Source organism: Anabrus simplex, chromosome 4 (assembly GCF_040414725.1).
Source record: "Anabrus simplex isolate iqAnaSimp1 chromosome 4, ASM4041472v1, whole genome shotgun sequence".
Classification (NCBI taxonomy): domain Eukaryota; kingdom Metazoa; phylum Arthropoda; class Insecta; order Orthoptera; family Tettigoniidae; genus Anabrus; species Anabrus simplex.
The window spans coordinates 61314997-61328163 of NC_090268.1; the positions used below are offsets into that span (position 1 = coordinate 61314997).

At 38.3% G+C, this 13167-nt stretch overlaps 1 protein-coding gene across 1 annotated transcript in view; it reads left to right on the forward strand.

Moving 5' to 3' along the window:
- Positions 1–13167, forward strand: part of LOC136872395 (alpha-L-fucosidase) — an 86394-nt gene that overhangs the window by 13390 nt on the left and 59837 nt on the right. The window contains exon 3 of the mRNA XM_067146210.2: positions 7254–7360. Coding sequence (XP_067002311.2) covers positions 7254–7360 — 107 coding nt within the window. The remainder of the gene's footprint in view (positions 1–7253; positions 7361–13167) is intronic.

Genomic DNA, 13167 nt, shown 5'->3' on the forward strand with positions numbered 1-13167 from the left:
GAAATATTGCATTTCATTTTAGCAAATCTGCCAATAAAAAGAAAACTATTTTGCTCCTTTAACAGCAGCCCTGCAGTGTCTTCCTATAAGGATGTTGAAGTAAACGGGAATGAAATACCAGCACTCTATTGTCTATTAATTAAGTCAGAAGTATGAGGTGAGGAAGTATATATGGTGAGTAACACTTGCTTGATAGCATTGGTGATGTTACGGACCAAAGCCTAGCTCAGCTATCTCCCTGGTCCCCGCTCCTACCTTGCTCCTATCCAATATACAGCAGCAAGCCACGGGGGGAGTCGAGGGGAGAGGGAATTTAGAATTTTCCATTCGGAATTGCTAGGCGGGCAATAATTCCATTGTGGAGATTAATCTCCCATATGCAGTTATCAGACTGTGCCTCTTATAAAGGCTTCTGATAGGTTCATCTGCATACACTCCAGCGTCAGTGGGTAGGGTCTGACACATCCCACTCTGATAAGTCTAGTGTCAGACCTAAGACAAAACGCTGGTTAATAGAGCAAACGCCTGAAAAGCTTTATATCTGATATGTTTTTGACAGAAAACTTTGACGAGTGTACGCCCAGTTTAATTGCGTTTCCATTGATCTGCTGTTGGAACTGTAAGTGAAATTCGTGAAGACGATCTAGTACCAAGAGAAGATATTTTTAAACCAAACAATTACCCTTATTTTTGGCTTATGGATAATTTTACTAGAGACTACTATGCTCTACAGATAGCGATTTCTGACAAAAGTGCCATTTCAAAGAAAGCTTTTAAATGGAGACATTATGAAACGTATCTGGTTTATTCGTGCAACCAACTATCTGTTTTTGTGCTTCTTGTAAACTTTTTGGAGGGACATCCCAATTTGCAACAACTGTCTTCGATTGGAAGGACGAAAATCAGCAGTTATCAGAACATGAGAATTTCCACTCTCATTGTGATTACATGTTACTGTTTAAAAGACATGGTAGTGAAATGTGCAGAGTTGACAGGTGTCTGCTCTCTCAGCTGAAATATTATTATTTTTTTAAATTTATGAATTGACTGCTACAATTTCATTTTTTCTTTGTCTGAGGGTTCCTCTTCCTCCAGTACTCCTTCATATGGGTGCTATGCTGTTTTTTCTGTTCATCTGTCCAGGCTCTTCCTGTCTTGGCAGTTATTTTGACTTGACACCCTTCCAAATTTTGAATCTTGGTCCAAAATTATCTCCTGCCTAACATCTGAACTTCTCTAGATCTTTACAAACTTCCTTAATCCATGCCATCATTGTCTTTTTGTTCCACAGGTAGTCAAATAACTTTTTGGTTAGCCTGGTTTACAGTTGTCCGAGAAATGATAAGCTTCTCTTTTTCATGGTCTCTGAAATTTTCTCCACATTTTTGTAGACTTCATTGTTGTTCCAAAGTTTCCAGCTGGTTTCAGTCTTGATGATGATGATGATGATGATGATGATGATGATATTATTATTATTATTATTATTATTATTATTATTATTATTATTATTATTATTATTATTATTATTATTATTATTATTATTCTTTCGAATGGGCCACCAGAGGACCACGTGCCAATTTCAATTCCTTCTTCTTTGTTCTTTCCTTTTCTTCCAGTACGCTTTCATCTGTTCACTATGTTTCTTCTTTCTGTCTTCAGACCAATTTGAACCAGTCTTTTTTACTTTCCTACCTTGGAATCCTTCTATTTTCAATACTTTTTCCCGAAAGCCTTCTCTATTATTTATTTCTTCTGTTGTTATATTGTTTTTTTCTAAATCCTTTCTTACTTCATTGACCCAGCTTGTCGTTGATTTCTTACTCCACAAATATCTGAAAATCTTACTGGTTAATCTACTATCTTGCATTCGATATAAATGTCCAAAAAACATAAGTCTCCTTTTCCTCATTACATCTGATATATTTTCTATTTTTTGATATATTTCAGCATTACTTCGTAATTTCCAACCTTCTGCTGTGTTTTGTGGGCCTAATATTTTCCTCATGATTCGCCTTTGTAGTATTTCTAGTTTATCTAAATTATAGTTTAATGCCAGACACTCGCTTGCATATAGGCATTCTGGCTTCACTACTGTGTTGTAATGCCTTATTTTTGCACTTTTGGATAGGCATCTTTTATTGTAGATATCTTTGGTGACACCATAAGCTCTCTCTATTTTATGTACCCTCTCCTCTACTGCAGATTTTTCTAAACCATTTTCTTGGATTATTTCCCCTAGATATTTGAATTTTTTTACCCTCTCTATTTGGCCAATATCTGTTTTCAGAAATGTTGGTGCATCCCAAATATTTGTTAAAAATTTTGTTTTTTCTGCAGAAATTCTTAAGCCAGTTCTGCTGGCAATTCTTTCCAAGACATTTACTTGGGTTACAGCAGATGTCATATTTTCAGAAAGTATTGCAAAGTCATCTGCAAATGCAAGACAATTTATTTCAGTCCTTTTGTTTCCTCTTCCTAACCTTATCGGTAAAATGTTGAGTTCAATAAGTTTTTCGTTCCAAATTCTCACTATTTTCTCTAGGACACAATTAAAAAGAATTGGGGATAGTCCGTCGCCTTGTCGTACACCAGTTTTTATTCTGAAAGGCTGTGATATCTCTCCCAGAAATTTCACTTTAGAGACTGTGTCTGTAAGTGTTTCACGGATTAGATTTGCCAGTTTAGACTTTATGCCAAATTCTCGAATTATTTTATATATAGTTTCTCTGTCAACAGAATCAAAAGCCTTTTTGAAATCTACAAACATGACTACAATGTCCTTTGAATTAAGTAACCTGTGGCGAATTATTGACTTAAGATTAAATATTTATTCTGAGCATGATCTTCCTTTCCTGAAACCACCTTGATATTCACCTAAATGATTGTCTAGTGTTGTTTCTACTCTGTTTAATAAAATCTTGGAAAATATTTTATATGCCACTGCTAATAAAGATATTCCTCTGTAGTTATTAACGTCCTGTTTATTACCTTTTTTGTGGAGTGGATGTATCAAGGCTACTTTCCATTCCTCAGGAATTTTTTCAGTTTTCCAGATTTCTTCAAAGAGTAATTGTAGCTCATTTGCTATATTTGGCAAGGACCACTTCAAAAGTTCTGCTTTAATAGAATCTTCTCCGCTAGCTTTGTTGTTTTTGAGGGTTTTAATTACTTCTTCAATTTCTTTTATAGTTGGTGGTATGTCTTCTTCCAAACTTTCATCAATATCTTGAAATTCTAATTTATGACTTGGTTCAGGACAGTTCAAAAGTTGATCAAAATATCTTGCTAATATCTCACAATTTTCAGTATTGCTTAGTCCAATTCTGCCGTTTTCATCCTTGAAACTAACATTTGTAGTTTGGTACCCCTTTAATTCATTCTTAAAAGTCTGATAAAAGTCACGGGTGTTATTTTTTATAAAGATTTTGTCCATTTCTATAAGTTTCTCCTTTTGAAAGGCTCGTTTAGTACTTCTGATTATCCTTGCTGTTTCCTTCCTTTGTTGTTTAAACTGATCAAAATCTTCAATTTTCTTTGAGCATTTCCATTTTTTCCATGTTTTAGCCCTCTCTGCTAAAGCTTCTTCACATATTTCATTCCACCATATTTTCCTTTTATTTTTTATTGGCCCAAATGTTTTCTGTGCTGCATAATTAATTGCTTTGGATATTTCTTGCCAGTTGCCTTGTTTAGCCACTTTAATTTCATCTTGGTAGTTTTTAATTGATTCTTTTGTTATAGTAAGTCTGTCTACATTATATTTTATTAACATCTGTGGCTTTCTTTGTTCTTTATTAGGTAGGAGTTTGGCTTTAATTTTAGAGAGATAATGGTCGGAATCAAATTCACCATTCCTTACTACTTTCACATTCATAATTTCTTTTGTACTTTTTTTTGAAACAGCCACATGATCTAACTGAAACTCTCCTAACATTGGGTTTGGAGATATCCACGTTTTAGCTTTTCTGGGGAGTTTTCTAAAGAAGGTTGACATTAGTTTCAGGTGATAGCTTTGACACAAACTGATTAGCCTAATACCATTTGTATTTGTTCTTCTGTGGGCTGGGTAATGTCCTACTACATTTCTAAATTTCTTTTCTCTACCTATTTGTGCATTGAAGTCACCTAATAGTAATGTGGTGTTCATTTTCGGAATTTTGGATATTTCATTTTCCAAACGAACCCAGAATTCCTCTGTTTTTTGAGGGTTTTTCCTATTGTCTTCATTTATTGGTGCATGGCAATTAACAAGTGTGTACGTTTTGTTTTTGCATTTAATTGATAGGAGAGATATTCTTTCTGAGTTGGATTTAAATTCTGTTACATTTCCTATTATACTTTTATGAATGTAGAAAGCTGTACCAAGTAGTGGCATCCCCTTCATAAGTTTGATTGCTGGTTTGCCTTTAAAGATCCTGTAGTTACAAGTGTCTATTACATTTTCATCTAGGAATCTAGTTTCTTGAACTGCCAAAATTTGAATTTTGTTTTTCTCTAGAAGTATTTCTAGTTCTTTTTGTTTACCAGTCTTGAGTAGAGAATTTACATTTAAAGTGCCAAAAAAGGATTCCTTTTTGAATTTTATTTTAGAAGGATTCCAAGGTTGCTCCGACTCAACCTTCTGATTGCAGTTGTTGGGACTCCCCAGAACCTTTAGTCCCAATGCATTGCATGATGCAATGGTGGATTTCTCTTTCGAGTTACCACCTGGGGTAGTGCCTGCATTCAGCGGACTTTCCATACTGCAATTGAAATTGTATAAAATACAAAGTGAGGAATTAGATTCCAGGATAAGATCGGATTGTTAGTCCGAAATTTGATTTTTGTTCGTGGTTCACTCCACTAGGCTCTTCCGCTCTCTCTACCGTTCGGAACTAAAGCAGAGTTCCTCTTCCGCCTTCAAGACCGTTGGCCAGGTTTCACCTGTAACCCTAGGCAGGGGCCCTTACTGGGTGCTACCACCCGGAGCCAGATGGACCCAGGTTTTTTAACGAGGTTGTTACTCCTCCCCCTCCTCACTTCCCCGTCTCTTGATATTTTACCTTGTAGGTATTCTACTGTATTATTTTATTCATTATATAAATATAATAGTAATTGCAATTTTGTCTTGTCAAGTTTAAGGAGAGTGAGGGGTGGGAGGCAAAATTATATAGGCCCAGAGGCATTGCAATAGTTAAATTTGGCCCTGGTGACATCACAGTAACTGTGACATTAAATACACTTCTCAAACTAAATTAAAGCAGCTTGTGTTGCTTCAGTTTATGTCCACATTCATTCAAAAAGGCCTATTTTCTATAGTATACATTCCTTAGAATACACAAACAATGTGCCCAAGCTAACAAATGGTAAATATGTTAAATAATGTCGAAAGTAGAGCCAGTAAAATGCCTCATGCTTGTACAAACATTTATCCCATATTCAGCACAGGATATGATTTGGACATGGAAAAGAAACAAACTGCATTGGTAATCTGAAGAATAATGCAGGGAAAACTTAGTTAAGAATGGAAATTTCAACATTATTAATACACATGACACCTAAGAAATATGTAATCTATGAAAGTATCAATGCGATATTCAGGATCATTGCAAAATTCTCTTAGAAAATAAAGTCACAAGAGAATGGAAAAGTAATCATAGAAATACAAAAATACATCGAACATGGACTTGCTACCATAACAAACTTCCAGAAGTTTGGCATGCTGCTTCTGTTGTGGAAATGACAGAGAATCATTGTCCTCTCACCTGATGTAAAAATATTTTTCTTCCATTGGCTATTATAACACCAAGGGAAATTTATTTTGGTGCTCTGTTCACACATAGGCTCATAACTATTTTCTTAGGACTGCAGAATAATTAAACTACTGAACTATGGCACCTAACTTACTACAGTGAATCATTACACATTGTCTAAATTAAACAGTAAACTCTTGTCCTCACTCCGAGGTGGTGCAGCTCTTTTCAGGCACATGTACCATTTTAACCATATGTTGACCATTCTTAAATTGCGAGCAATACCGGGAATTAAACCCATCCTCCCAAGGATGGCAGCTAATAGCGCTCACTGTTACGCTAACCGGGTGAGTTGGCCATGCGGTTAGGAGCGCGCAGCTGTGAGCTCTCATCCGGGAGATAGTGGGTTTGAACCTCACGGTCGGCAGCCCTGAAGATGGTTTTCCGTGGTTTCCCATTTTCACATCGAGCAAATGCTGGAGCCGTACCTTAATTAAGACCCTGGCCGCTCCCTTCCCATTTCTAGGCCTTCCCTGTCCCATCGTTGCTATAAGACCTATCTGTGTCGGTGCAACGTGAAGCAACTAGCAAAAAAAAAAAAAAAGGAAAAAGAAAAACCTGTTACGCTATGGTCAAAACATTTAGCACACACTTAATACACAATCACATACAAAAAGAAGTATATACACAGGACCACACAAACCAGCCCTATACTGGACAGCCAGAAACAAGACTCTGTTCCCTAACGCATCTGTACTTTATTAATGTTATTTGTATATTACTGCTGTCTAGAGATATCACTTTTGTATTGGAGTTGCTTCCCAATAAAGCCATAGGTTACGGTCCCCTCGAAACCATGATGGTGAATGGTCTGCCTATCAGCTGCACAGTCACATTTTGGCAATGATATTTTTTCCCAGTTGAGGAGGATATCACCACACCTGCTGTGGTTCTATCCAAAGTAGAGCCAGTAGAATGCCTCATGCTCGTACAAACATTTCTTCGAAATACAGCACGTAATATGATCTGGACATGGAAAAGAAACAAACTGCATTGGTAATGTGAAGAATAATGCAGCTTGCAGGGAGAACGTAGTTAAGAATGATGCATTCTTGTGCATTCTGTTTAGGGCTGATCAGGTTCTGCAAAGCAGGGCAGACTTGAACAGTTTGGAAGGCAAGTATCATACTAGACTGTTGAATACTCTTCTATAGTCCTTCTTGTAACTGAAGAAAATACCTCTGTACAAGGAGAATAATTCCAATTTTAAATAAATCTAATTAAGAATCCACATATCAGGAAGTAAAATTAGAGTGTGTAGTATTACAGCAGTTTATATAGGAAAAATAAGATACATTTAAAAAAATAAAAACCCTTCTTCAGCACAAGTTGGGTATCCTAATCACTCTTTCTAGTAAGGTGGAGATAAACTGACTTACAGTGTACAAGATCTCTGTATTGTTTTTTGAATATTTAATGTATTGTCCTTTAAAATTATAAATGTGTTTCAATAACTTTCAGGTATGTTGTGCTGACTAGTAAGCATCATGAGGGATACACTTTGTGGCCTTCCAAATACTCATTCAGCTGGAATTCTGCAGATGTAGGTGCTCATCGTGATCTTCTAGGTAATAATTAAACATTATGAAATACTTTAAACTTTAATCCTTTTTAAAACTGTAATTCTTCCATTTTTGTGCCTGCTCACTGTGAGGGTCTTGATTTTGCCCTTGTTTATGGTCATGTTGTATCTGGTACTGAGTGTGGCTTCCAGATCATTCGGCATGAATGTTAACTGCATGTCAATCTCAGCTAGGACTGCTAGGACACCTGAAAAGCACAACATGTCCAGCTATTCACCCTGAACCCAAACTCTGCCGTCATCTCCTCACTTCTCTTTTACTTCCTCCATAGCTTGTTGGATGTACACAGTGAACAGCTTGGGAGGCAGTGAGCAGCCCTGTCTCACCCGTTGCTTTATTGTTGCTTCTTCCTGATGTTCACTGCATTTTTTTTCTTTTTAACAGCCCCTTCGTCTTTGTAGAGGTGCTAAATTAACCTCCTGTCTTTAAATTTCACTCCTCTATCTGCACCTGAAACAACTCCACTCTGTCACATGCTTTTTCAACGTCGATGAAAGTCCTCAGGCAGCCGTCTAGTTTCATAGATGGTCCACACCAAGTTGAATAGGGTGTTCTTCACTCCATTCCCTGCAGCTTTGATCAACTCAGTTGGAAGCCCATTAGTTCCTACCTCCTTCTTGTCTTTCATCACTTGAGCTGCCTGCATGACTTCTACACATAAAATGTTGTCTACCGAGCTCGATAGCTGCAGTCGCTTAAGTGCGGCCAGTATCCAGTATTTGGGAGATAGTGGTTTCGAATCCCACTGTCGGCAGCCCTGAAGATGGTTTTGCGTGGTTTCCCATTTTCACACCAGGCAAATGTTGGGGCTGTACCTTAATTAAGGCCATGGCCGCTTCCTTCCCTGTCCTAGCCCTTTCCTGTCCCATCGTCGCCATAAGACCTATCTGTGTCGGTGCGATGTAAAGCCAATAGCAAAAAGCATCATCGGTCATCTGGATCAATTAAATCTTCATCTTCAATATTAACTACTCCTGTGGTTGCTTTACTGCCATACAGAGTGGGATGGCCCCTTTCCATATGTATCGTTCTCAACGCAATTCTATTTTGGTGTAAATAAATATCACACGAGATAGGTTCACTTCCGTGCATAAAACCACTTTATTGTCGCTTCATCTATTTCTTAACAACACACAGTTACATACAATTATACACAACATTATTAAAGGAAACACACTGAAGCAATTTACTGTCAATTCTGTCAAGTACAGATATCAACAAATCCTCACACTGTCATTCATTTCACCATCACATAGTCGATTCTGAAAAGTGCAGATATTCACAAGGCCACTCACTAATTATTCACTTTACCATCACAAGGCAAGACTGACTACCCTTTTACTGAAGTTGACTCTGACAATTTCAGATATCAACCAACTACTCAGCTCACTGTAACACTCAGTCTAACCCACACTGTACATTCTCTTACTCCACTGTCTCACTGATTGACCGACTGACCTCTCGGCCTGTCAGCTCGATATATATATTGTTCAACAAACAGTCTAGCAATATAGACTTCTGGAAATGTTCTTGCAACACTCTAAATGGAACGCATCCAAACATACAAGGAACAATCGATCAACCGCCCTCTTGATTGGAGTAGATCAAACTTGAATGTTCGATTATGGTTTACAAACACATATGGATGCCTTTGCTGGTGAGATGTAGTGTTTACAGTGCACTATGTCGTCTGGTATGGGCTATATCAAATTTGTTACTTTCATTGATCTGTCTCAGTCTCATCCTTGGCTTTGACAATATGAAAGTGACTGAGGTATGAGTGATGCTAGTAATACCATTGTTTATGCAGCCAGTCCCTGTTATGAATGGTGTGAAAATATCGCTCATAGGGTCAGTTGGTACACGCACGGGCTTGGCAGACTGATATGTAATAGCAACGGCTGGCTTGGTGAGGAAAGCAACAGGAAACTACCTCACTCCTCATTTCCCTAGTACGCCTTTTCAGTGACGCCTAGGCTATTTATGACAACTGTTGGCGGAGCTGCAGAGGATCACACCAGCCTTCGGGCTGAATACCCAACATACAACAACATACAAACACATATGGAACTGAGCTCGATAGCTGCAGTCACTTAAGTGCAGCCAGTATCCAGTATTCGAGAGATAGTAGGTTCGAACCCCACTGTCGGCAGCCCTGAGGATGGTTTTCCATGGTTTCCCATTCACACCATTCATAACAGGGACTGGCTGCATAAGCAATGGTATTACTAGCATCACTCATACCTGAGTCACTTTCATATTGTCAAAGCCAAGGATGAGACTGAGACAGATCAATGAAAGTAACAAATTTGATATAGCCCATACCAGAAGACATAGTACACTGTAAATAATACATCTCACACACACCACTCACTACCCTTCACCTTCTTGTAGGCCATTTCCAGATTGCCAGCCATAATTAGCTCTTTGAATTCCTTGCAACTATCCTACAGGGATTTTTTCCTTGCATTTCCTTGCTTACCTGCTGTACCTTAATTAAGGCCATGGCCACTTCCTTCCTACCCATAGCCCTTTCCTGTCCCATCGTCACCATAAGACCTATCTGTGTCAGTGAGAAATAAAGCAACTAGCAAAAAATTAACACATATGGACAAGTCTATAACATTATTGTTATTAAGTCTTTGTATAACATTCCTAACGTTTCTACATGTGTCTGGATAACAAATCGTTACTGTAAGTTACCAGAAATCTCAATATGTATCAGAATGATGGTGGATTATACCCAATAAATGAATATTATAGAGTTTTCTACTGTTTTTGACTACACAGATTTTGAGGTTACACATATTCACAATACATATTTGAATTTATACAAATGTACAATACGTATTTACAGGGTATAATTATACTTAGAACTTAATAAAAGATAATTAAAATACATTAAGAAAAATAATTGAAGGTTTTACAAGCATTAGGTAGGAAGGCTTACATACAACATACCACTGTGACCACATCCTATTCATACACTTGGGTGCTGTCATCTTTCTGGAGGCCATTACACACCACTCACTACCCTTCACCTTCTTGTAGGCCATTTCCAGATTGCCAGCCATAATTAGCTCTTGGAATTCCTTGCAACTATCCTACAGTGATTTTTTCCTTGCATTTCCTTGCTTTCTGGTTTATGGCATTCCTTAATTTTTCTGCACTGCTTTCTTCCTTCCTCCATCTCAATTACATTTAGTTCCCTTCTACACTCAATAATCTTAATCAGCTAACCAGTCATCCAGTCCTTCTTCTTATCATTCTTCTGAAGTCCCAAGAAATCTTCCACCACCTGGGTTAGTCCGTTTTTTGATCCATGCCTATTTTTCCTCTATCTTTATACCATCTATGTCAATCACTTTCTCTTCCATTAACTCCACAAACAGCATTCTTTTCTGCATGTCTTTTAATTTGTCCAAGTCCCTTTCTTTGTCCTTTCATCTTTCTAAAAATTTCTTAAATTTAAGATGGCATTCACTTAGCACCAAGTTGTAGTCTGAGCCTATGTCAGAGCTTGAATAGGCCCTGCAGTCCTTAATTTGATTTTTAAATCTACTTATGGCAAGAATGTAGTCTGTTTGGTAATGTCTGAGATCACCAGAGGATTTCCAGGTGTATCATCTTCTATGATGGTATAGGAAGCAAGTGTTTGCCACCACCAGCAGGTTACTGGTGCCACACTCCACTAACAGTCTCAATGCTTGTTTGTTGTTCCAAGTCTCAAATGGCCCACCATACTCTCATCAGCTCCATCTCCTACAGCAGAATTCCAGTTCTCCATGATAAACAAGTTCCCATCACCTCTGATTCATTTTATGGCCTTGTACAGCTCATGGAAGATGCAAGACTGCCCCACAAAATTCCTGCAACTGAAAACATGTTAAAGAAAGTACAATTTACATTATCCTGTTACCTAGGCCGGAACTCCTGGGGTGGAACAAGAACTCAGAATGGACACATCTGCCTTGACAGAGAATCAAGATCAGAATACAAGATGCTAACTCCTGTCTTAGGATATTAACCCCACCACTACCAGTCTGCACATGGCACCCTTCCAAAACAGGGGAATCAATCAACCAATCACATGCGGAATATTTCCTGGGCAGCGTTCACATCTTCTTAGATGAGGATGGACCCTTTTCACACCCTCTGGTAGTGGCCAGAACACTTGAACCAAGGGTTCTTTCATTTCTCCACAAGCTGCTTTATGTCGCACCGACACAGATAGGTCTTATGGTGACGATCGGATAGGAAAGGGCTAGGGGTAGGAAGGAAGCGGTCGTGGCCTGAATTAACACGTTGACTACCAGTTCCTCAGAAGGTGATTTAAACCTCCAGCCTAGCCTTTTAAAATCCCCTCATCTATATAGTGCACTATTTTACATCAAATGTTACTGTACGAATACTGGTCGCTGAGCCTTTTGAGAATTGGCCTAATTTTGTACAGCGTATCAGGATTACCCTCATAATGACTGCTGTCGTTAAAGTGCAAGAATGACAATATGTTTTCAAACCGGGTTCGTGCCATGGTTTTCGAAAAATGTTTGCGAGCCGAAAATAGTGTCCTCTGTCCAGTACATTTTCAGATCTGGTTTTTGAATTATTCCAGTTACAAACATTAGTCCTATAAACTTTTTCATCTCATTTACTTCGACCAGTTTCCACGCTTGAAAAATAGAATATGCCTATTTAGTGAATGAATGCGGTGCTGCACTAATAACTTGTTCCCCGTAAAGATTTGTCTGATGGCATACATATTCAAGAAAATTGTCATTTACAAATAAATTGATGAAAGACATAATTTCGTTGCTATTTCTGATGTCAACATTTAATCCTACCCGGCCAGTCAACTTGATTGCAGACGGGCAATAAGACGAATGTGTATCGGTTATTTGAATGTGGCTGAATGTCACTTTGCCCAGAGTCTGGTATATCATCATCAGAATTGCTTTTGCTATCACTGAAATCAGGGATGAATTCATCACGAATCATCATTCAGAAGTATGTCTTCAATTTCCTCACTTCATATACTGTGCTTGTAACTCATCATGTTATCGCGACACAATAACTCACATACCAGGCGAGTTGGCCTTGTGGTTAGGGGTGCTCAGCTATGAGCTCGTATCCGGGAGATAGTGGGTTCAAACCCAACTGTCGGCAGCCCTGAAGACGGTTTTCTGGCATGGTTTCCCTTTTTCACACCAGGAAAATACTGGGGCTATACCTTAATTAAGGCCATGGCCGCTTCCTTCCTATTCCTAGGCCTTTCCTGTCCCATTGTCGCTATAAGACCTATCTGTGTCAGTGTGACGTAAAGCAAAAGAAAACAAACACCAATAACTCATCTCACTACACTTAGCCCTTACATGTGGACTGGTCATCCGTCTAGTAATTTAATTGGTGTGTTTTTAGTTCTGTCTATAATTGTTCAGTTTCACTGGGTTTAATGGTTCTTTGTTTTATGTAATGGAATTGTGAACATTTATCTGGGCTAAATGTCTGTAATGTTCAATAAATTACTTTCTTACCTCACTACACACCCTCACAAGAATGCCACAACTGGCTTAGGTCTGTGTTTACTCAAAGAAAAAAGGAAAGAAAACATTGGAATGTATCGTCTGTTCAGGTAGCCAGGGCAAGGGACTGTTCATTTATGTACCAGCCATCATTTTTAACATGAACTACGTCTTTGTACAAATTTAGCGCTAAATTTGAAACGACGTGTACATCGTGCGACCTTAAACACCTTAACTCGGATAAGGTCCTGCAAATAGGCTGCTCTTAAA